The 24,344-nt window shown below is 39.1% G+C and overlaps 1 protein-coding gene across 1 annotated transcript in view; it reads right to left on the bottom strand.

The window, feature by feature from the left end:
* The window catches only part of SUCLA2 (succinate-CoA ligase ADP-forming beta subunit), a 26,534-nt gene that overhangs the window by 1,969 nt on the left and 221 nt on the right, over positions 1 to 24,344 (bottom strand). Inside the window, exons 2-11 of the mRNA XM_026845137.1 lie at positions 22,317 to 22,500; positions 11,631 to 11,730; positions 11,274 to 11,436; positions 10,834 to 10,840; positions 8,392 to 8,513; positions 7,789 to 7,927; positions 6,298 to 6,459; positions 6,074 to 6,216; positions 2,006 to 2,126; positions 1,622 to 1,710 (exon numbers count right to left, since the gene is read on the bottom strand). Coding sequence (XP_026700938.1) covers positions 1,622 to 1,710; positions 2,006 to 2,126; positions 6,074 to 6,216; positions 6,298 to 6,459; positions 7,789 to 7,927; positions 8,392 to 8,513; positions 10,834 to 10,840; positions 11,274 to 11,436; positions 11,631 to 11,730; positions 22,317 to 22,500 — 1,230 coding nt within the window. The remainder of the gene's footprint in view (positions 1 to 1,621; positions 1,711 to 2,005; positions 2,127 to 6,073; positions 6,217 to 6,297; positions 6,460 to 7,788; positions 7,928 to 8,391; positions 8,514 to 10,833; positions 10,841 to 11,273; positions 11,437 to 11,630; positions 11,731 to 22,316; positions 22,501 to 24,344) is intronic.

The following is a 24,344-nucleotide window of genomic DNA, read 5'->3' as shown; positions in this document are numbered from 1 at the left end:
CGCATCCCACAAGAACCACAATGAGGAGAGGGGAGATACTTGGTGCTTCTGGCCAGGTCTGGTCACCAGGCCCGTGCAAAAGGCCAAGGGCTGCAAGACGAGGGCAGAGGACGCTGCTCCTTCCCCCAGCACTTCCCTAGTGAGGCAGGGGCCAATGCGGCTCACCCCAAACTCGGTGAGACCTTCAGAGACACCCTGAGCACGCAGGGGAAGGCAGCACCCACTCGCAAGCCTGCTCCCCAGGGCAGGGAGAGCCAAGCCCACACCACCTCTGGACAGAGCCAGAGCCGATGAACAGCGAGCAAAGCAGCTGTCCTCACCCTGGGGACACACACCAGACTCTCCTCAGCCCAGTCTCACAGTGCCCTTGTACCACCGGCTGCAGGAACGTAACAAAGCGAGCATGCATTAACAAGAAATAATGAAGTATGGACAGGATGGTTACACCAGCTACCAGGTTCTCTGACTTCAGGAGGTGGCACGGGAATACCCCGTGGCCAAGGGGGAGCCAGCAGCAGAGGGGACGCCGGAGCCTGGCAGACAGCACCAGGAGCTGGGAGCCCCACGTCCACCCATCAACCCCCCACAAGCCCAGGGTTGGCGGGTGCCTGCAGAAGAGGGCATCTGAAGTGGACCTGTCCGACCTTCTCCTGAGGGACATTCACGGCAGAGCGCAAGTTTTCAAAGCTTCAGAAGTAGAGCACTGCTAATTTTTCTTTTAAAATAATATTTCAAATCCATAACAAAATTAGAGATACAGGAAAACAAAGACAGAGAAAGACTCAAACTGGTGAGACAAGAGAAAGACAGGAGGAGCGAGATCTTCCCAAGAGAGCCATGAAACTGCTGAAAAAGACCTTAATGACTTTGCTGAATGCAAAGGCCACAGTATCAGAGCGAGCGCCCAGCTCCCAGCTCCGCCGCCACCTGCTCCAGCCCTCTCTCCAGCACGCCGGGGGCATCAGCAGGGTGAACCCCAGCCACAAGACCCTCGACAGCAACAGCACAGGCAGCACCACGTGCCAAGCAGGTTGCCCCTGGGCTTTTCACAGACACAAGTTCTGCTGTTTGAGCCCTGGCTGCTGCAGGAGGGGGAAAAAAAAAAAATCACAAACAACCTAACTGAATATCCAAATATCTAATTACCTTATGAGGCAACAGGATGATCAACTATGTTCATTTTTTAATCATGTACACTGAAATACAGTGCTTTATCAAATGAAGCATTATATTTCATTTTTCAGCTACCTCAACTTAAGTATTTTCTTCCAACTACTAAAGCTAAACTCTTAGCCATTCCTCTACCAAGGAGAGTGACTGATCTGGTCATTTACTTGGTTTATTTTTTTTGTTTTAAACCTATTTTTTAATCTGTCTTTCAGAGAGGGAAAAAGGAAAAAAAGTCCCAAATGTAGAAACTTCTGGGGCATAACAACTTCTGACTGTATAAGTACATATTTAAAGGAACTACTAACTTGTAAAACATTTGTTTCAGGCCCTGGTAACAACTGGCACTGTGACTCATCCTAAGCTTCCTTTAGTTGACTGAATGGAGTTTCAACTTTTCAGTGTTCTGCAATGGCTATGTCCTGAAATGAATATTCGTAAAAAGCTATCTTACCATTTTTGCAGCTTCATCCAAGTCATCACACGCAAGGATTTTGAGGCCACTAGCTGTTATTAAAGCTTTGGCATCATCAACTCGTGTACCTTAAGAAACAGATAAAATACCATTCTTATTTAACTACTACCAGAATATTCTCATATTTTCTAGGAAGCCTGTTTCGAAAGTAAGTGAATGAATCTAGAAGACAACAATTTTAGTAGTTATAAAAGCAGGAAATCTCTTTTTATTAACTTGTCAACACTCACTATCTGAATTCCTGGTTTGCCTTATTTTTCCACAGTCTTCAGCTTACAGCCAACTTGCTACACAATATATAAGGTCAAGAACATCCGTCGCTAGGGACAGCAATATATTTAACACATACTGAAGCACACTCACCTTGCAACCGTACCACAATAGGTATTTTTAGGTCCAAGTCCTTTACTGCCATAACAATGCCTTGTGCTATCACATCACATCGCATAATGCCACCAAAAATATTTACCAGGATAGCCAGTACCTACAGAATTAATGACAATATTCATATTAAAAATAGCCAGAGCCACATCAAATAAAAGCACCGCTCAGCCTTTCAGTCTAAGGAAAATGCAAGCTCTGTAAGTGTAATAAGGGACTCTGCAGAAACACAGAATATTTCTGTTCTAGAGAACATCAGCAACAAAAGTACAGTTCTGTGAAGTCACATACAGCAAAACAGTTACTTCAGGAAAAGCCCATTGCAAAAATGCCTGCCCTGGAAAACTTCACATTGTCCTTCAGTCCAGCATGAGTTGCAGACAACAGTCGTTTTCTCTTAGTCACAGTGTGTATTCTGTGTAGCTACTTAAAAAGACACACACTCATTTTCTGTACAAATTCAACATTACTTCAGAATATTCTGAGCACGATTAATAGAGCTGGTTTGATTTTCCTCAAACAAATCAAACAGATAAAACTTCAGTAAAGTCATGTAACAATCTGGCAACTGTTTATGTTTACATTTGAAACATTACTCCAGCAGAGGCACCTCCCACACTAGTATCTCCACATACTGAAGAATCCATGCTAAAGAACATAGAAAATTTACAAAACTTATATACAAGACACTGTTTACACAGTTTACTTCAAAGCTAGCAAGCTTAGATGTAAGCTAAAACATGTTTTATTCAGGACTAAGGCTGAGGTTAAGGGAAAGTCTTCTACTCAAGTGGTGAAAAGGAGTAAAAAGATCATAGTCAATGGTAGAGGATGAAATAAAGCAGGAGCAAAAATGGGTAGACAGCCTTGGAGGACAGAATAAACAATGTGCCACTGGTTAACAAACAGTAGCTTGATTCCGATTGTCTTGCAATTAAACTAGCTCATCTGTGTGACATTGTTCTTGCTCCTTCTACTAATGGGTAGAAGCAACTTAGACTGGCACCCCAGAAGGCTATTCCAAACAACCCGTCAACTGAACCCGGAGCACCAGTCATGACATCAGTGGGCTGTACTGCTGTTTGACTTTCAGCACCAGGAAATCCAGCTCCAGTCATTGCTTTTTGATAAAACAGGGAACAGCTGAAGGCAGACAGAAAGGGAAATATATATTGTCTTTTTGGACACCCTCTGTCCATCCAAGAGCAGAGAATTGGCACTGCAAGAACTTATCCCAAATCAACAGTCCCCAGATTCTTCGTTGTTTCTTCTCCTCTCTGTATTTCAGGTGCTCTGTGCCTGTGCCCCTCACTTTTCCCTCAGTTTGCTGAAAGAGCAAGTTTTTATGAGGAGAGGCTGAGGGAACTGGGGTTGTTTAATCTGGAGAAAAGGCAGCTCAGGGGAAACATTGCCACTCTGTGAGATGAGTGTCAGCCTCTTTTCCCAAGTAACAAGTGATAGGACAAAAAGAAATGGCCTCAAGTTGCACCAGCAAAGGTTTAGACTAGATATTAGGAAAAAATTCTTCACCAAAAAGGGTTACCAAGCATTGAAACAGGCTACCCGGGGAAGTGGTTGAGTTACCTGAAGGTATTTAAAAGATGTGTAGACATGGTTCAGTGGTGGACTTGGCAGTGTTAGGTTTGCGGTTAGATTCAATGATCTTAAAGGTCTTTTCTAACCTAAATGATTCTATGATTCTGTAACACTCTTGGAGAGCGTGTCAGACCCTGCATTTGTTCACAAAAATCTTTCCAGTAGGGAAGAGACTAAGCTCCTCTGTAACGTCACTATTTGTTTCTGGCACTTCCAAAGATGAGAAAATAGTGCATGAAATTCCAGTGCAAAACCATCATACAATTACCAGGTATAGCAAGTCACTCCCACCTTTTTTGGTTAACTCTTTTACATATTTTTGCTTCTTTTTAAAAAGTCCGAAACCACCATCGAGTTCTCACTGGGATAAGCACCTCTTATGTAGACGATCAATCCAGTCATAGAATCACAAAATCATCTAGACTGGAAAAGACATTGAAGATCATCCAGTCCAAACGTTAACCTCACACTGACAGTTCCCAACTACACCAGATCCCTCAGCGCTATGTCAACCTGATTCTTAAACACCTCCAGGGATGGGGACTCCACCACCTCCCTGGGCAGCACACTGCAATGCCCAACAACCCGTTCTCTAAAGAAATGCTTCCTGATATCCAGTCTAAACCTTCCCTGGCACAACTCGAGCCATTACCTCTTGTCCTATCACTTATTACTTGGTTAAAGAGACTCATCCCCAGCTCTCTGCAACCTCCTTTCAGGGAGCTGTAGAGGGCGATGAGGTCTCCTCTCAGCCTCCTCTTCTCCAGACTAAACACCCCCAGTTCCCTCAGCCGCTCCTCGTACGACCTGTGCTCCAGACACTGCACCAGCTTCATTGCCCTTCTCTGGACACACTCGAGTCCTTCAATGTCCTTTTTGTAGTGAGGGGCCCAAAACTGAACACAGGAATTGAGGGGCGGCCTCACCAATGCCGAGGACAGGGGTAAGATCCCTTCCCTGTCCCTGCTGGCCACGCTATTGCTGACACAAGCCAGGATGCCATTGGCCTTCTTGGCCCCCTGGGCACACTGCTGGCTCCTGTTCAGCTTGCTGTCAATCAACACTCCCAGGTCCCTCTGTGACTGGCAGCTCTCCAGCCACTCCTCCCCAAGCCTGTAGCACTGCTGGGGGTTGTTGCGGCCCAAGGGCAGCCCCCGGCATTTGACCTTATTGAAACTCCTCCAGTTGGCCTCAGCCCATGGCTCCAGCCTGTCCAGGTCTCTCTGCAGAGCCTCCCTACCCTCGAGCAGATCAACACTCCCACCCAACTTGGGGTCATCTGCAAACTGACTGAGGGTGCACTCAATCCCCTCGTCTAGATCATCAATAAAGATGTTAAACAGGAGTGGCCCCAACACCGAGCCCTTGGGGACACCACTCATGACTGGCTGCCAACTGGATTTAACTCCGTTCACCACAACTCTTTGGGCCCGGCCATCCAGACAGCTTTTCACCCAGCAAACGGTGTGCCCATCCAAGCCACGAGCAGCCAGTTTCACCAGGAGAATGCTGTAGGAAACAGTGTCAAAAACCTTACTAAAGTCAAGGCAAGCAGCGTCCACAGGCTTTCCCTCATCCAATAAGCAGGTCGCCCTGTCGTAGAAGGACATCAGGTTTGTCAGGCAGGACCTGCCTTTCATAAACCCATGCTGACTGGGCCTGATCCTCTGGTTGTCCCACATGTGTTGTGTGACGTTACTCAGGATGAGCTGCTCCATCAGCTTCCTGGGCACCAACATCAAGCTGACAGGCCTGTAATTTCCCAGATCATCCTTCCGACCCTTCTTATTGATGGGCATCACACTGGCCAATTTCCAATCCAGTCTTCTCATCGTTTTTCTGGGGTACCAAAGCTCTTTCTCTAATTTCAACCAATTTATTATTTTAATAATACTCAAATAATTCTTATAAACTTTCAATGGGATAAAACATTAATGCCCTTCCAAGTGCATTACAAAGTTATTTTATCTTACATTACATATAATTAGCAGCTTAGTAATTTGTTTGTGCATAGTACAGTGAATATTTATCTCTACAGCTCTATGCACAACAGACCCAGATGTATAAATGGGCCCAAAATGAAGTAAAACTGGAAAAAAAATCCCAAACCTATCTGAATACTGGTTTCTGTTTAAACAGCAGGCAGGGAGAGTTTCTGACTCAAAGATTTCTGTAAAGATTCAAATACAGCTGTACCTTCCACCAGAGGACACAAAACTGCCTACTCAGTACACAGTCAAAGAACCTATTTTTAAAAAAGGAAAAAAAATTCAACAGGTTTTCAGACCTTCTTCATTTGCATCAAGATTAAGCTAACATCTCCATTTTCTTCCCTTTTTTAATTCTATGCTTATAAAAACATGTTTTCTGAAGAACATGCACTAACCATTGTCTTTCAAATCATAGCCTGTTTTACCACTGTGTAGGACCTTGATATGACAACTCTTCCCTCACCTTTTTATCAGAGGTAATAAGTTTAAAGGCTTCTGTCACTTGCTGCACTGTAGCACCACCACCAACATCAAGGAAGTTTGCTGGAGTTCCGCCGTGAAGTTTAATTATATCCATTGTGGCCATAGCTAAACCAGCACCATTGACTATACGAGAATAAAGATAACATTTAGGAATTCAGTTTATAAATCCATTAGGTCATTTAAAATTCATTAAATAGAACACACCTAAGCAGCCTATGTTTCCATCCAATCCTATATAGTTGAGATCTGCTTTTGCAGCATCCCTGTCTCTTTGATCTTCCTGTGTCCAATCCTGCATATCAAAGATCTTCTTCTGACGATAGGCTGAATTACTGTCAAAGTTTATCTTTGCATCCATACACATTACTGAAAGGAGAAAAAAACAAACCATCATTTAATACCAGAATAATACCTCAGCTGCTACATGAATATGTTAAAAGTATGTTGTCAAACTTGGCAGCTACTTCATGCAGTCCAAACTTAAAAATTCAGCTGAAAAGACACACAGCACTGCATCTAAATACAAGATTCTCTCCAGTTGACCCAATCAGTTAAGTCCCTTTAACTGCACAAAAAGAGAAAGTAACTGTATTTCTTAAGACACTCTAAAAACAAAGAATCTTACAATAAACTGCTTGAGAAATCTGGGCAAATTAACACTTCAGTAATGAGCAGGTAATTAATCTCTACAGAAGGTCTCTGGGGTTTTTTTACTCTCTCAGTTTTTTGCTTTTAGATGAAGTATATAGTGTACGTGTGCATGCATGTAAGCACACAAACACAATAATAAAACATGTGAGTTGGAAAAAAAGGCATCAGAAGAATGCACACAAAAGTAAGTTTCACCTAGATATAGCAGGTGACATGGAAAACCTAGAGTACTCTTTACATCAGAATTAAGTTCCTGTCTGTACAAATGTAAGCCTTCATTGCTACATCTTCATCATACAGAGGATATAAAAATGACAAGGCATGAGAAACAGATGGAAGAGACTGCTCCATACTGTTCATTTAAGCAGTATTATTTAAAAAAACCCCAAAACAGTAACCGTAATTGTAAGCTTTGATTAAGTAGCTACACTAACATTTAAATTTAAAATAGTTGTACCAGAATTCAAGTACAAATATTCTCCACAGATCAATTTTTTGGTGGGAGGTGAATTGACTGATTGAGAAGTCTCCCACTTTTACAACTCAGACATCAGAATGACTGATTGAGTTTGATGTATCAAATGACTATAGGCGTTTAAGAGATACCTTGATGTTCTTAGCATATCTAGCTGCAGAATGGTTAGTTTTCAAAGGTGCTACTATTCTGGTTATCTTTTCAGTATCAACTTTGAAAACACAAGATGGCTCAAGTTTCAATTCATTAATTTTGAGAAGACCCAATTTCCAGGAATGCCTTACGCTGGGTAGCCAAACACTCAAGTGCAGAAGATGCCTTCTTTTTAAATAAATAAAAAATTGCAAAAAGGAAGCTATTTAAACTTAAGATCCTACTTGGCAAATAAAAGCAGGTATCTACTATGCTTAGATTCTCAAATTTATATGTTTTATTAAATTCATTTTTCAACATACCATGTTAATGCTGAGTCCTCTTGCTGTAAACAGCTGAAGTTTTAGCAGTATGAAGAACTAAGGTTTACAAAAATGTCAAGCTGTTACATGAAGAATATGAAAAAGAAACATTACCAACTCCTGATGCATCTTCCACCATAGGATTTATTTCTATCATGGTAGCATCATATTTCAGAAAGAGATTATATAATTTGATCATATTTTCAGCTGCTTCATCCACTAGATTAGGAGGAAATCCCATTTTTTGGGCAAGCTGAAAGTAAAAGATCGGTTATCGGTTAACTGATGTTCAGGGTTTGATTTAATTACAAATTAGGAATATCCTAGTTTAGCTATTATTTCCGTGTTGAATAAATTTTAAGATATAGAACCTCTCCTGCCCTTCTGAAAAAAAAAAAAAAAAAAAAAAGTAACTCTTGGGTTTGAAAAGATTGTTTTCAATACAAAAAACACTACACTTATCTTAAAAAGAGCTACTAAAAAGCCATCACCACATGCCTTTACAAAGCTATATAAAAGCTAGATAAAGCACTGCCATGCAGAGTAGGATTTACACTGATTATCACCTGAAAATACTTAAATATCTAGTTCAAATCTGTTTCAAAATATCAAAAGGGTTTAAGACAACTCAGCAGGTTGAATGCATGCACACTTTACAAAATTCAGAAGCAACCCTCCCATCCTCGCTAATGTGTACTTTTCCACATTAACAATTACCCTAACAGCTTGCTCCTTTTTTATGCCTTCTACTATATCAATGGGTTCCTTAATTATCGCATCAGGATTCTCTGCAGCAACGTCTTCAATATTAACACCACCCTGAGAACTGCCTATAAAAAAAAAAAAAAAAAAAAAAAAAGCATGAGTAATTTTATACCACACAATTGAAACTTAGTTCTTCCCATAAGATACCCCACAGAAATAAAACCTTGTTGTTAGCTAGAAATTCTTTTATTTGGGCATTTTACTTGTATGCTCTGAGCAGAACATTATTACCTATCGACATAAAACCTTTTAATAATACCTTCCAAATGTTAAGGTCTATGTTGGGTCCAATTTCTTTTAACAAGGAAAGATTTCCTTCATATACACTGTAGCAACAGAACAATTAACAGACATACTAGTTTTAAATTTTGATAGAAAGATTCAATTCAATCATAAGCATTTTACCTTCTAGGTGTCACCAGAAAAAGAACAGCCTTCTCATCTCCCCCTTCTCTGCTCACCCCAGCAAACACACATCAAATGCCAGGCACTCATTTATTCATTCTGCCATGCTCCAACTCCAAGGACAAATCTAGGTCTGCAGAACCTAGTGACAATTACTGGAAACTGTTCTACTCCTGTTCAGTAGGATCACAAAACGCAATAACTATAGCCATCACTGCAAGTAAGTCATGGAGTTCTGACAAAACAGCACTCATTCAATAATAAAGGAAATGAAAAAAGCAGAATTGATAACATTTGCAGCAGAGATTTTTTTTAAAAGCTATCTAAATCAACAAAAGCATCAAGGACTCACTACCACAGAACCTAAAAATCTCTCCCCATGGGCACAGTCCTCCAGTTTACAGTAAAGACATACTCATTTTATCATCTCAACCTATCTTTCCTTATCACCACGGGCGCATGGATTATGACAGCTGGTGTACTACAGTGGCATCTCATATCCGCACTCATCTGAAATGTTAAACAGCCTTATAACTGTTAACAATTATTTACAGAAAGTGACACTTGTTCAGAGACTGTGCTTAACCTCACCACTCTCCTCCTACCACCATCCTTCCAAATGGAAACATATAGATGGTGAATTATCCTACATCTAATAGCAAGGTTCAACAAAATGAACATTCCTGGATTTTTATATCCTGAAGAGCCAGGAAAATACAAACACATTATAAAAATAACTCATCAATCCACAGAACTGACCAAAGTGAACAATTTTGTTTAAAATATTAGAAGTTTTGGCCCTACTGGTGAATAACACCCAAGACATCAAATTCCACTTTCAACTGACTATTTCACAGGCTTTTTTCCCTCTTTAAAGGAAGAGGTTTGCAACACTGTCAGGAATCAAACTGTGCTATTCAATCTTCACACTTCATTCTTTTGAAAGGCATATCCTCATCTTAAAGCATATTAGTCAAGTTACAGCAGTTACAAGCACATCTAAAAACATGACTTAAAGTCAGTAGTAAAAATGAAGCACACACCTATCAAAAGACAATAATCCACACTGTTATGCTCAATATACACTAGTAAGATTTTTTTTATATATACAAGCGCAAGAACAAGTCAGGAAAATATGTTTCCCTCCTTCATCTAATTTGCTTAAATCAGTTACACTAAATTTTATTTCCATAAGGATGCTTGCTTATTGCTTACACAATTTTAAGATTATAAAATCCAGCCATTTACAGTATTTTAATGCCACCTTGTGGTAAATCTGGGGTACATACTGTACATATGAATCTTCCCTGCTCTATTATAGAGTACAACAGAATCTAAGTGCCCAAGTCACTTAACCATACTAAAACCTAACATAACTGATACTTTCTATCGGAAAGAACACTACAGAGGAAGAGAAAGGAACAAATACGGTATTTAACTCCTAAATTTGCAACAGAAAATAAAAGATTAAGACTAGTTTCCTCATTCCTCCAAAGAAAATTATTTCCTACTCCTGTCAGAGATGCTTCTCTACCAAGAGCAGTGTCTCTGCAAACCCTTAAGCATCTGGATAGACCAAACTCAGTTGTTCGTTGGATAGATCAAACTCAGCTTTTTGTTGAGCTTCAGAAAATAGAGTTACAAAACCTGCTTTACCTCAGTTTTGTTGAAGTTATTTAGTAATTAATGGTCTCTGTTCTGTAATGGAACACTAGTCTGTCAGAAAATACACTGACACATTCTTGTAACTGGGTTTGAATGGTAGCCTAAAAACTATATACCCACACATACAGAACATACCAGCAGGAGAGACTATACGGTTTTCATCTTCCTGAATGCTCTGAAGACAGATCTCTAGGCCCAAACCTCCTTATTAGTTCCTGCATAGTACTGGCATAACGAAGCTACCAGCATTCTCAAAATTGAGACACACACCTGTGCATCTCTAGGAACCTCCACACATTGGAAAAAAAGGATGTTTGATTTATCCAGGACCAATGGCTCTTCAAAAAGACCTTGATTTGTCTTGTTCCTGACACTTTTAAATAGTGTGTTCATGTACATGCACAGATACAGTTGTATTTTTAAACTATACTCTAGTATAAGCATCTGGGTAGATAAGGGCAAACTAAAACCAAAATGAAAATAAACCACTCTTTCCACCCATGACTGAATTTCAGTTGGGGGTACCAATACTTTTTTTATTATTCTTTAAATTTATATTGTAGCATTGCATTTTTAAAGCATTTAAGCACTAAGGTAATCATATAGTCAGAGATACTAGGAAACAAAATTTAGCTCATATACATTTCTTATTTTCAAAAGCAAGTGATCAGTAAACAGTTTTGGTTTTAGTTTGTTGGGGTTTTTTGTTTTATATTCAGCTATAACAAATTAAATAGTTTACTTCTATTTCTAACATTACTCACTTGAAAAGACCTTTCCATTGTTATTGCAAAATAGTATTCTCTCCTGGGATATCTGCGCTCACAGATAAATACTTGATTGCATATCCTGCCCTTTTCTCCTGTCTGCTTGGTAAACAACTTCTTTCCAATCATTTTGGAGGAGATATCTTTTGCTTCTTCTGGACTAGAATAAAAGAAGCTCAGAATGTGACAAAGAAACTGCTGGAAAAACAGAAGTAGCACCAAGAAAAAGAATCTGATTTTTGTTATTTTAAGGTTAATAATTAAAACACTGATTTTAAACTAAGCAATAGTTCAATTCATAATATGAAACGTTTAAGTTTTTCCACTTGGTCAGATAATTTAGAAACAACTTACGAAAAAACTATTTTCACTCCTCCTTTGAGGCCACCTTCAAATGTTCCTTTTCCTCTACCACCAGCTAAAACCTGTGCTTTTACCACAAGATCCTTTGAACCTAGAATGAAAGAAAACCCAAAATTCGTCATCTGTGACTACTAAAACAAACTGCCCCAGATAGAATAATAAAGGCTGTTTTCATTTTATTCCCCCTTCTCCACACCCACCCCCATCCCAATTCGAAACACAAATATATGAATCAAAGACTGTATTGTAACTCACATAGGTTATTCCAAAAGTCTCAAACCATCCACAAATTGCAGCTTTAGGCTGTTCTGTGAACAAACCTTGGTGAGTTAGTATCCAAAAGTGTTGATACTTTGAGTGTCCCAATATATCTTTAACACGTGTTTGAATCACAAATGATTAAGTACCCAGTAAGAAATGGTTAGTATCTCACAGACTATTAACAAGATGAAACTATTTGACACACCATAATCCAAGATTTTGCTCAATCAAGTACATATACCCTATACCTATAACCACTATCTTCTCAGCAATGATACATATGGCACTTACTCAAGTGAACTCGCAGGTCCATGGCTTCCATTCAACAGAGCACTGACACATAAGTTTGAGTCTTTGCAGAAGTCAGAGGCCTAAGCAAATCCACTATTTTTCCCAGAGTAAGCCCTTTAGTTGTCTTTAACTGTTTAAAAATCCTTTACAAAATACTCTTCTAGATAGGGAAGACTCTGCATTTGGGTTTAAAAAGTAAAGTACAAAAATATAATCAAAATTAAATAGGATATTCCAAAGTGTCATTGAAAGACAAAAAGCAGAGAAAAAAAGCTCACAAGGTCATTTAAGGGGATACAGGAAGAAAAACAAAGCCCTGAGTTATTATTCAAGTTCAATTACATTGAATACACTGCAGAGAGCAGCTAGACTGCAAGACTTTAAGAGCTGCCCCATTCACACTGGTGTGGCACATCCCATTTTTTCTCATGCCACCATTAGCTGAGAGACCTTGGTCCTTCTGAAGAAAGAACTTGCTGTTCTCTTGGATGTGAAAAGACAATCATGGAAAAGCCTGAGAAAATTTAGAGCACTAGAGCAAAACTAGCCACTATGCATACTGAAAAAGACTACAGCAGACACAAAAAAAAGTTGCATTAATTCCTTTTTCCACCTGCATCTTGCCTGGTCAGATGTCACAGTTTAACCCCAGCCAGCAACTAAGCATCACACAGCCTCTCACTCACTCACCCCCTGCAATGGGAAGGGGGAAGAGAATCAGAATAATAAAGGGAAGAAAACTCGTTGGTTGAGATAAGGACAGTTTAATATGTAAAGCAAAAGCCATGTGAACAAGCAAAGCAAAACAAGGGATTGATTCACCACTTCCCACCGGCAGGCAGGTGTTCAGCCATCTCCAGGAAAGCAGGGCTCCATCACACATAATGGTGACTTGGGAAGACAAGTGCCATCACTCAGAATGTCCTCCCCTTCCTCCTCCTTCCCCCAGCTTTTATTGCTGAGCATGATGTCCTATGGTCTGGGATATCTCTTTGGTCAGTTGGTGTCAGCTGTCCCGCTGTGTCCCCTCCCAAAGTCTTGTGCATCCCCAGCCTGCTCACTGGTGGGGTGGTGTGAGAAGCAGAAAAGGCCTTGCTGCTGTGTAAGCACTGCCTGGCAATAACTAAACCATCCCTGAATTATCAACACTGTTTCCAGCACAAATCTAAAACATAGTCCCATACTAGCTACTATGAAGAAAATTAACTCTACCACAGCCAAAACCAGCACACCAGCTACAATTAAGCTTGCATAACATCACAAGCTAGGGTGGCTATAAGCAAAAGGAATGCTCAGGTTACTATCCCTGGTAGCTAGTTGCAGATTTTACTTTTTTACTGTCTACCTAACAACAGATCTCTGAATCTGAACTGGTATGAAGTTCTTTGGCGCAAGAAGCACAACATTTATAAGCATACAAGTATATGTTGATTTACTGTAGTTTATTATCTAATATTTAACTAAGTACTGGCAATCAAGTAAGTTAACAAGCTTTATAGAAGCCACACAAAAGACTTAATTTTTACGCAATTACTTTAAGTACAAAGCTCGCTTTAGGAAACACTAAGCCTCATCTATGAGTAAGATTATAAACAGTAGCTCCATGGATAAATGAAGCTACATACTCAAATGTGTGAGCTTAAAAATAAAGTTCCATCCATTCAAAAATAAAGTTCCATCCATTCCATTTACCTTGTACATATATACAAACACAAAATTTGGAGGAGCATAAATTCTTAGTGTTAGTATAAAAGAGAGGGGAAAATACTTAATTTTCTGTAAAGAGACTAAAAAATAAAACAACACACACTAAACCCCACACTTACTCCCTTGCTCACAGAGGACTCACCCGGGCTCCTTCACAAGGACCTGAAGAGACTCAAATATTTAAGATCTAAAATATTCACAGCAGTATTTTACTATTTTGAGATTTTTACAGAAGTTTTGTGCCTGACAGATTCAGAACTGATATGAAACAAGACTAAGAGATTTAACTTACAGTCGACTAAGAAGTTCAGAAGAGAGGGTCCTATTTCTCCACCTTATTTTTCACCTCCTACACTAAGTCTCCACTAAGCTGCTTCTAAAGAGAATTTTTCACAAAAAACATGAAGTTCACCCACAGGCACCTTCTTCATAGCAATTACTCCTCCTAGCAACAAAGACCAGAATCTGAACAAGTCAGAACCAGATGCCAGCTAAAGTTCTGGTCAGATGGAACTTTACATTTAGTTCTGGGCATGACCATAAAAGCAATTTTCGATAGGAAAAACTGGTTACTAGGATGATGAATGAAATTAAGAGCTTCCCTTACAAGATGGGACTAAAAGAGCTTGTCACTTCCTTAAATCAAATGAGAACAAAGCAAGAACATGATTACAAACTTTACCCATAGCTGGTGAGGGACAGAGCAAGAACACACAACTACACATACATCATACATTCCACTTCCTTCCCTACACCAGCCAAAACCAAAAGCCACCTACAAAGTGAAGTCAGTTTTAAAAAGGTGTAAGAAAAAAGCACATTTCTTTACACAGAAGACAGTGAAGCCTGCCAGGAGACATGAAGGGACAATAGAAGATTCAACGGGAACCAGGCAGAGATGTTCCCTCTGGTATTCCTAAGACAACAATTATGAATGCTGGAGGGAAATGAGGTGTATGGACTGCAGAAAACAGCCAGAATAACAAACTCCCTAAACAGCATGTTCTTTTGCCACCATGAGAGGCAGAGTATTGGGCTGGATGCACCACTGCCCTGATCCCACAGGATATTTCTTAAGAATGTAATTATTATGCATGATTACACCTTGATAACATATAAAGACATCCAGAAAAAAGTGTGTGAGAAACAACTTTAAACTTTTCACAATCAGTTTGGGCCATAACAAAGTTGTCATTGGACTATTCCTTATGCAACAGAATGCAACAACTGTGGCATTAAATGAGCAGTATATAAATGATTTATAATTTGTTTTCCTGAAGCATTGCTAACAAACTAGCTGCTTGATTGCATAAACACATAAGACTTCAAGGATTGTTTGACCAGCTATGTTTACAAGCAATTAAGCTGCACCTGAAACAAAATTTAAGATAATATTCCCACGACAACCTTAACCCATGCAGAAAGTTTATTCTTTAATAACATTTTTTCCTATAGTTCCCATTGAAAGTGATCCTAAAACTACAGGACAGAAGTGTTTAGTCACACACCTCATCTGCAGTGTTACAGCTGCAGCACTGATACAGCAGAAAACTGCTGATACACAGTAACCCAAGAAAAAAAATTCAGAAACCAGAAGCTAACATAGTTTTCTACTCAGTATCAACAGTTGAGCCCTTCTGTTTTGCTTACGTTGCTTTGAAATACTGCTAGGCTTTTGTTTCAATGAAAAATAGCAGTTTCTGCTCTAAAGCAGGTATCCACTTATAAAGTTAGGGAAGTTTATGTCAGCCAACACTACACCACAGCAGCAGTCCTATCCTGCCTCCTGTCCTCAGTTTTTCACTCCAGCCTCCCTTCTTGTGCCAACATAAGCATTGGCACAATCACTCCTTAAAGCGTATCAGAAGAGTGACTCTGCCGAAGGCAAAAGCTAGTTCAGCGGAAAGTACTTCTGCAAGCCTGTCACCCTGCGACAAGCACACACACAGGGACACTGAAGTGAGCAGGACATCTGCTTTCAGCAGCAGTAACAAACTGTAAAGCCTTAACACAAGGCACTATAGAACAAACCAACAAACTCTCATCAAAGCTGATGTCTCAGCAAGCAAGCTACAGACCAACGCACAAAACCGGGAACAAGCAGTTGTGAGGAGCTGCAGTTAGCATGAAAAGCATATGTAAGGTAAAACAGCCTGAAAAGAACCAGGAAATGTTTAGAAAATTAAGAGCAGACACCAATGAGAACAGGTGCCTGAAATCAGCAGAACACTGAGTTAGCATCTATCTGTTCAGGACAACAAAAATCTATAGTGCTAACACTACAGGTTTCACCTTTAACAGTGGTTTATTAACTACAAAGTGAACGAGTAATAGAGCCAGGAAACAGCACAATCTTCATTTCTAGCAATACTGATACTTATTTATTGGAAGGAATAATTTCTGATTCCATAATCTAAGATTTTAATCTGGGAGAAAGGTCTCTTTCTCCCTGCATGCATGCATTGATCTAAGTAAAATACAATCTTATGAGAAATTTAAGAGGCAAGATGGCTTGTTGTTCTATCTCTGAAGTTTTCTGTGCAAATAGAAAGTCTGATGATTAGGACAGACAAACTTTATCAAAATGTTGCATTCTGAACTTTATTAAAAGTTTCCATTCTGACTTTTGTCAAATTACTTTAATTGCCACTTCTCTGTCCAATATTGACTGCAGCAGCAATACTGTTTTCCACATGTTATAAACACCTTCAAGATAACTATGCAAGCCTAACATGTCCTGACAAAACAAACAACAGTAAAAGGCAGTGATAGGTTAATAATTCAAGTGGCAATAAAGTTCTCAACTACCTTTCAATTGCAAACTGACCCTGGGAGAGACAGAGACCCATAACTTTTGCCTCAATTACTCTGTAATTAAAAGTTTTTCCGGGAAGACTATTTCTCCATTTAGAATACAAACATTCTTTCTTTTACTGTTGCACAGATATAATAAAAACTCTAAGTTTAAGCAATATAGTTGTATTTACTGGAATCGGGGAAGGAAAAGATGGGCTTGTAACTAACTCCATTATCAACAGAAGCCTCAACATAAGGAGTATGCTGACCCTAACTGTCAACACAGGCAGAGAATCTCTTCAGAGTATACTGTCTGCGTTTTGTTACTAAGTATAGTTATTTAGAATTTAACTTCAAAATGACATTTTTTTCAGCATTTGAAACTTTTGAGTGTTAGAAGAATCACTGCACGCAAATCAAAAGTATGACTACTGAAATCATTACATGCCAGGAATCTTCATACTTTCACTGAAAGGACCATACCAGTCAAGAGAGGAAACAAGATGTTTAGCTATTACAAAATACTATTTTCTACACAAACACTTCCTGACATTATTCAACTGCATCAAGTTTGCATCGACTCACAAGACAGGTTTGGTTTTGGCAATAGCTTAAGTTAAGCAATTAAAATACAGCAATCAAATTGGAATCTACTGATTAGGTGAGTTATTTGAATTAATGAATTATTATAAACAGCAGGCTTGGATATTAGAACTTCAAAGGAGGAAGTGCTACAGACGAAAACAAAGGTTGAAGCAAAATGTAAGCTTCAGATGCCAAGAAAGGAGTGTTTGACAATTCAAGTAGATGTCTGGTTTCTAGACTACTACTGCTGAATATCTAGAAATTTTGATACTTAACCCTGACCACTACAACAGGGTTTTTTTTTTAAACACGTGTGGGATTTACACACAAGATTGCTAGAATAAAGAAAAGTAACTTAATCACAAACTGCCAGGGAAAGTGTGGTATACAGTAAAGAAAAAACCACCCCAGGTGGTTTTGTGCCACAGTGCCTGGAATACCTCTTCTTTCAAAGAGCTAATAAAGAAAAAGCTAGTACCTTAGCTAAGAAAATCATTGCATACAGTGTACTAAACTTCAGTTTCTGACTAAATCAAGACTGAAATGAACAAATCTATTTAAGAATCTACCCAAGTTTATGCATTTATTTTTTTTTTTATTAACAGATACAGGTTGTATGTTGAAGCAATAGACAGGAAAAAACCCAACAACATTGGACAGAACTTAAAATTTCTGAAAAGAAACATCTATTAATCATGAAACTGTCTGCAGGAATACAGCCAAGCCAATTATTTGAATCATTCTGTAGAAAGCATACCAAAAAACATCATACCTTATAAACCACACTGATAAGGGGATGGACTGATCTCTTAAACTGCAATAGCAAAAGTAGCAGCTTTCAGTCTCCTTTCAAGAACTCTAGTGTAGAAGGGTGAAATGTTATGCACTCAGTTTCTCAACACCTCCTATTCTGTACAGCTTTTTATTTTACTAAAATTTGACAGTCTGCCATGAGCATAAAGCCATGGGATTCACTATCTTAAAATCCTACAAAACTACCAGAACACAAAAGCTGCTTCAAGATATTAATCACTTTAAAGTCTTACCTCTCAAATTGTCATGAATAGAAATACATGCTATAAAAGAAAAGTAGGTTTTTCTACAGGCGTACAGTATGTCACTGCCTTCCACACAACTGTCAACAGAAGAAGGTGTCAAGAAGCATCAAACCTTAAGATCCATACACTTTCACAGGCGCTGTCTTAAACAACAGTACTACACATTTCAAGGAGCATGTTCAGCTGAGCTATCTGCTATCACACTGACAAAGCATCTGTTCTTCAAGAAATAGTCTTCAGGTTCATTAGTCATGTTCTTGATAACAAATGCTTATCAGCTTCTAAATCAGCACTGGTTAAAGTGATAGCTAGAATGCATGCACAAGCCAAGTGTAAACCATAAACTCAGAGGCAATCATTAAGACATACTGCAGCCTCTTACCAACACTCTGGAACAGAATTTACTCAGCTCACTTTTTCAAAATTTAATTGAAATACTCATGTAAGATATGAAAAGCCACATATTGCAAACGCCACAAATAACTACAAATACTTTTTTTTTTTTTTTTTTTTTTTAAGATCAATAAAGTCTTTAACGACTTTATCAGATACAAGTCTTCTCAGCTCTGAGGAGAATGTATTCTTCTAGTGGCACAAATGAGATCTGGAGGTCTTGAATGGAGCCACTGAACTACTGAAGAAAAGGTGAGCAGTGACATATACAGGAGGTCCAAACCTAATTCCAGGGACTGAATTACTCAGGAGTAATTTTAAAAGAATAATAGTTTCACGAACCAGTATGCCATAACCATTTACTTGAAATGAGATGGAGAGCTTTTTATAGGGAAAAGCTGCTTGTGATAAGCAACAAATTCCAATGATGACTCTAAACAGCCAAATAGGAAAAAGAAAAAGCTGTATGCAAAGCAATCTTGTAGTAATTACAATGGCCCAGCTTCCCATGACAACAGAAAAAAATATTTTTTTTAAAAAGCAAACCAATAATAATTTGCAGAATCCAGCTAGAACAGAAATCAAAATTGAAAACAACATTTTAAGTAATCTGATAGCTGCAGCAGAAATAAAATTTTCAAAAAACAGCAAAAGAAAAGTTAAGTTTTATTTCCTTAATATTCAAACCATAAGTGATCTGTCATCATTGCTCAAAAGTTGCTCACAGCATCTGATTTCATCACAGTTTCCTTTAAAAATATTAGAAAAATGGTACAGGGAAGAAAACAATCCAAGCTCAAATACTGTATTTTACATACATTTCAAATATAGGTTCACATATAGGTAAACGATTTGCTCTCTTTAGGACACTGGTCTTTAGCAAAAAAAAAATATTTAGTACAAGAAAGACTGCAGGGGTTAAGAAGAAGCAATCTTTCTTGTTTCTGGACTGTTTCATCTAACTTCAGACCTCAAGCATAACTTCAAATGAAATTCCAACAAATGTCATTGGTTTTGTTATTTGAAGACTATTTAGTGCACTCTTCTAACTAGGCTCTAAGACAAACTGCAACATTTGTATTCCTCGGCTTGATTCTACGGTGACAATAACCCTCAGTATGGTTAAGCTTTGGCATTGTTCATACAACAGGGTAATACCGATCTAGCTACAGCCACAGCTAAACTATGATAACCTCTGTTAATGAGAAGGTTGTGTTTGTTATACATTGGGATATAAAGTTACCCATTTCTAAATGGTGAGGTATTCGCAAAAGGAAAGAAATCCAATGCCAAACTCAAGTTTGCAGAGAGGTTTCTGAGTAAAGGTTATCAGGAGTATGTGGATCAGCACTAGGGAGACAGAGCAAGCAGTATTACCAACTACCTATGTAATGGTTTAGACAAACATTTGAAATACCAGTTTAACACATAAAAACAAGCAAAAGATAATCTCGTATCTGCCGGCAACAACTCTTACACAACAAAAACAAACAATGAGCAGGTGAACAAAAAAAAAGTGAAACTTCATTCTGCTAGAGATTCGGTTTCTTTGGTTTGGTTTAAGTACATACTAAATGAAAACTAGTAAGGAAATGGCCACAGAAACAAAGAAATCCAAAACACTGGAGCAAACAATAATCTGTCACCATGCAATGCCTAAAACACTCAAGCTCCTTCAGTGTGTGCTCCTTCTGGGAAGTCTTCCCTTCCCCATCTCAAGTACCAAAGAAAGCCACAGTGTCAAATACACACCAACTTAAACAATATGGCTGACAACCAGAAGCCCTGAGTTCCTTTATTCTAGTTTACTGAAGGATGCTAACTCATACACTTCACTGCATTTTTCTGACACCCAAGAAGTTGCACAGGGTCACATACTCCAGATAAAAGGCAGACCTATGGCATCACATGGATGAGACAGAGCTATAAACCAGCAGTCAGACATACCTACTTGGCTATAGTCCTCCTCTCTGAACAAGGAATAAACCAAAGGAATCCTGATCAGTGAGTTTCTCTGCTGTCCATTAAAGAGCCACAGGCAAAGGTTGTCTCATTTGCCAACAGCAGGAGTTCTGTGCAGATATTAACGTAAGCAAAGGGGTATGCCCAATTTGTGACATTTAGATCATGCTACAAGCTCACACTTAACAGAAGGGTCTGAATTTTAAACAATTCTCAGACCAGAAGTATTTTAACATCTCTCTTTCATACTAATGAAGTTATAATTTTACATCATTCACTCTCTAATGGGAGATAGACAAAGGAGGCAGGCAGATAACACCTGAATTTCTGGGGCATCAGATATGAAGGAAAAGCAGCTTTTCAATTCCTTTCTATGTTACAAAGCAGATAACTTGCTCTAGAAAAAGAAGATTACCTTCTTTTTCAGATCTCATTTCTTGCAATAAATCTACACCTAAAGTGAAATTAATCTAACAAAACCTGTAACCTAAGGAATCACTACAAATGTATCCACTTGGAGGTGAAAAGAGATTTAGGCATTTGCATATGGGCGTGGAACACAACAAGCAATGTCCTTCACTAAAACTGTGGGACAAGCCCATTACATTTTTTCCAGGGGGGAAGAAGCTTTAAACTACAAAAAAATGCTACAACAGCATTAACACCTCAAACAATAGAAGCTGACTTCTTATTACAACCAAATTAAAACAAAGAATTTTACTAAGACACCTATCAGGTAAAGTGACAATTTAATAGGCAGAGTCAAGTCCAAAATTACAGTTCAACTCTAAAGTATTTAAGCACCAGGCAAAGGAGACAGGAAGCTTTTTCATCAATAAGCCAGGAATTTAGTGTATAACTACAAACCAGCAAAGTCCTCCCCTCCTGCATGAAGTAGCTGCATTCTGTCAGAATACCACATTCACAAAGGAATAGGACTTTACTCTTCTGCAGCCTAAAGGTATGTATGCTTTGCATCTTCTGTTCTATATGAGATCTTGGGACTACAGAAGCCTTAATTGCCACCACCACTGAAGTTATTCACACAAGATTTCCTCTAACCTTGCTTAAGAGCAAAAAGAAATCCAGGATTTGCACAAAATAGAGTCTATTACTCATCTCAAAGAATTTTAGGTAGCTGTATTAGTCTAGGCTAATACAATTTATGCCTGCTCGCTTCCTTCTAAACAAGACTCACAAGTTACAGGAAAAGCATCGGCAGCAATTGGGATAAGGAGTGATGGTGCTCAAAATACACGTTCCCAGCCCTTGAGCGAAGTAGGATCAAATCATTCCCCAGTGGAATTTCACAGACACATTTTAGCTTCATAAACAAGTCTCAACACATAACCAAGACTGTCTTTAAAACTAGGTCACTCAACTGATTTCACTGTGTGCTTGTGCACTGAGCAATCTTAAGCATTATAAAACTTCAAATTAAGAAAATGTCAGCTTCAAAGTAAATATTCAGATCTGCAAGAAAGTTGCTTCATAGGAAATGCTCTCTTAAAGAGAAGGTATATTCAGAACTCCAAGAAATGTCTTACCAGGAAAGACAGAAAAAGTAGTTACACTTTGTATCAATCCCATGCCTATATTGTTTATGTTCTCTTTAATATTATACCTATTTCTTTTGCTATTTTGTAAGCTTCATCTGGTGTCTTGGCAACTAGTCCGTGTGGAACAGAAATGCCAGCCTCCTGCAACAGTCCCATGCTCATGTATTCATGTAGCGACAGCCACCTCTGCTGCTGTTGTTGCACCTGAAATCCATGATTATTGAGTATTCCTGGACCTCCACCAAGTACCTGAAGGAAAAGAAGAAAAAAAAAAAAAGTAAAAGAAAACAAAAAGAACCAAGAAAATGGCTGTATTGTGAAAAACTGCCCTCTTTCCTCAGGTTTAAAACAGTCTACCTATTGAACAAGAACTGTTTAGAGTACCAATGCAAACACTCAAACACTTAGTTCTATACTTACTGTACATTACCCTTCCACATTAGTCATTCATGTCAAGTCTGGTACTGGGTTTTGTGAGGTTTTACTGAGGCAGTGAGCAGAGATGCTGAAACTGCTAGCACTGACAAGGACTGGCAGGGTTAACACACCCTTCAGTATTTAGTTAGAATTTAAGTACTTTAAGGAATATTGTAGGGAAAAGAACCTTGAGGAATTTTGGAAGTATAAGAGAACTGAAAAAAGCACACAGAATAGCTTCATTCAAGTTTTGACAGATTGCTTCTGTCTGACAAACGAAGAACTAAGCCCTGGAAAGCAGGGGCAGCAGAAATTAACTTACACCACCTTCAGTGGTTTTATGTAGTGAATTTAATTTGCTACCGAACAGACTATTCAGCCTTCATATGACTATCATGAAACAGAAAAAAATAGCTATGACCCATTTCAAACATCTACACTGAATCAGAGTGTTGCTAAAGGTGCAAAATAACTTTTCAAATACCAAGTAAAATTTAACATGCCTAATACTCAATCCAGGAAGCTCCATTATGGAATGAGTCATAATTTCATTTTAAAAAGTGATGTACAAATCTCCACAAATTTCTGAGAGGTATTTAGTATAAAGTTTGTATAAACTGATTCTGACCATAACACATCAAAAGCGGTACATATAAGCAATGCCTTTTTAAAAAGAACTCATGGACTTTAAGACCACATGGATCTCCAAAGGGTACCTTGCAAAGTAATGGTATTTCATAACAAGAAAATTATCAACAACAAAAGTAAAAAAACGTTTGATGCATTTTTGTATATTTCACCACATAGAAACAGGACCTTAATTTTACATTCACACAAAACAAACCTACTGAGTTCAGCTGATCCATGAACAGATTAGCACTGAAAGATTAATGCTAAAAAGACTACAAAACAGATAAAAGAAAAATTTGGGGGGGGGGGTTTGGTACTATTGTACTATTGGCACAAGTGCCACAAAAATCAATCTGTATTAGGAAGTTTTAACAGACTGGATTTTAAAGGTTTCAAAATAAAGTAAGCACGCAGACAACACAGAAGCTTTGCTACAGCATTTCAAGCCAGTGAATCGACAAGGCCTATTTAACCACCAAAGGATTCCTTCTGCAAACAGGAGGCCCTTTCCTTGGCATGAAAACCAAGTGAGAGGTGTTGACTGCCGTAGCTGCCGTTTCTGGCACTGACTGCCCAGCCGGGCCCTGGGAGGCTGGTGCGTAACACGAGAGGGGAACTCAAAGCGACCTTCCTCCTTATGTGGAAGAAGAAACGCGCAGGGAGGGTTACACACTTCAGACTCCCTAGCTCTTTTGTTTGCACTACTTTCCAGGGGCTCTGCAGCCAAAAACAAGACCGTACCCCGAAAAAGCATTCCCAGGAAACAAGAGCAGAGACTGGGGAGATGCGAGCTAGAAGAAGAGTGTACTGGGTACTGGCACAACCCGACCCCTCGTATTAGTAAGGTGACGGCGGAGATGGAAACATTGGGATTTCCAAGCAAGTTGGGGGGGGGGGATGAAGGAAAAGGGAACCGTGCCGAGAAGGCAGGACGGTGGCAGGAGTGGAATGAGACGGCCGCTCCTCCCGCCGTCGCTTCCCAAGGAGCGACCCCGACCCCCTCAGGCTCAGGCCCAGGCCTGGCCTGGCCCGGCCCGGCCCGGCCC

The sequence above is a fragment of the Athene cunicularia genome (assembly GCF_003259725.1).
Source record: "Athene cunicularia isolate RWA chromosome 1 unlocalized genomic scaffold, athCun1 chr1_part1, whole genome shotgun sequence".
Classification (NCBI taxonomy): Eukaryota; Metazoa; Chordata; class Aves; order Strigiformes; family Strigidae; genus Athene; species Athene cunicularia.
This window is presented reverse-complemented; position numbering and strand designations above follow the sequence as displayed.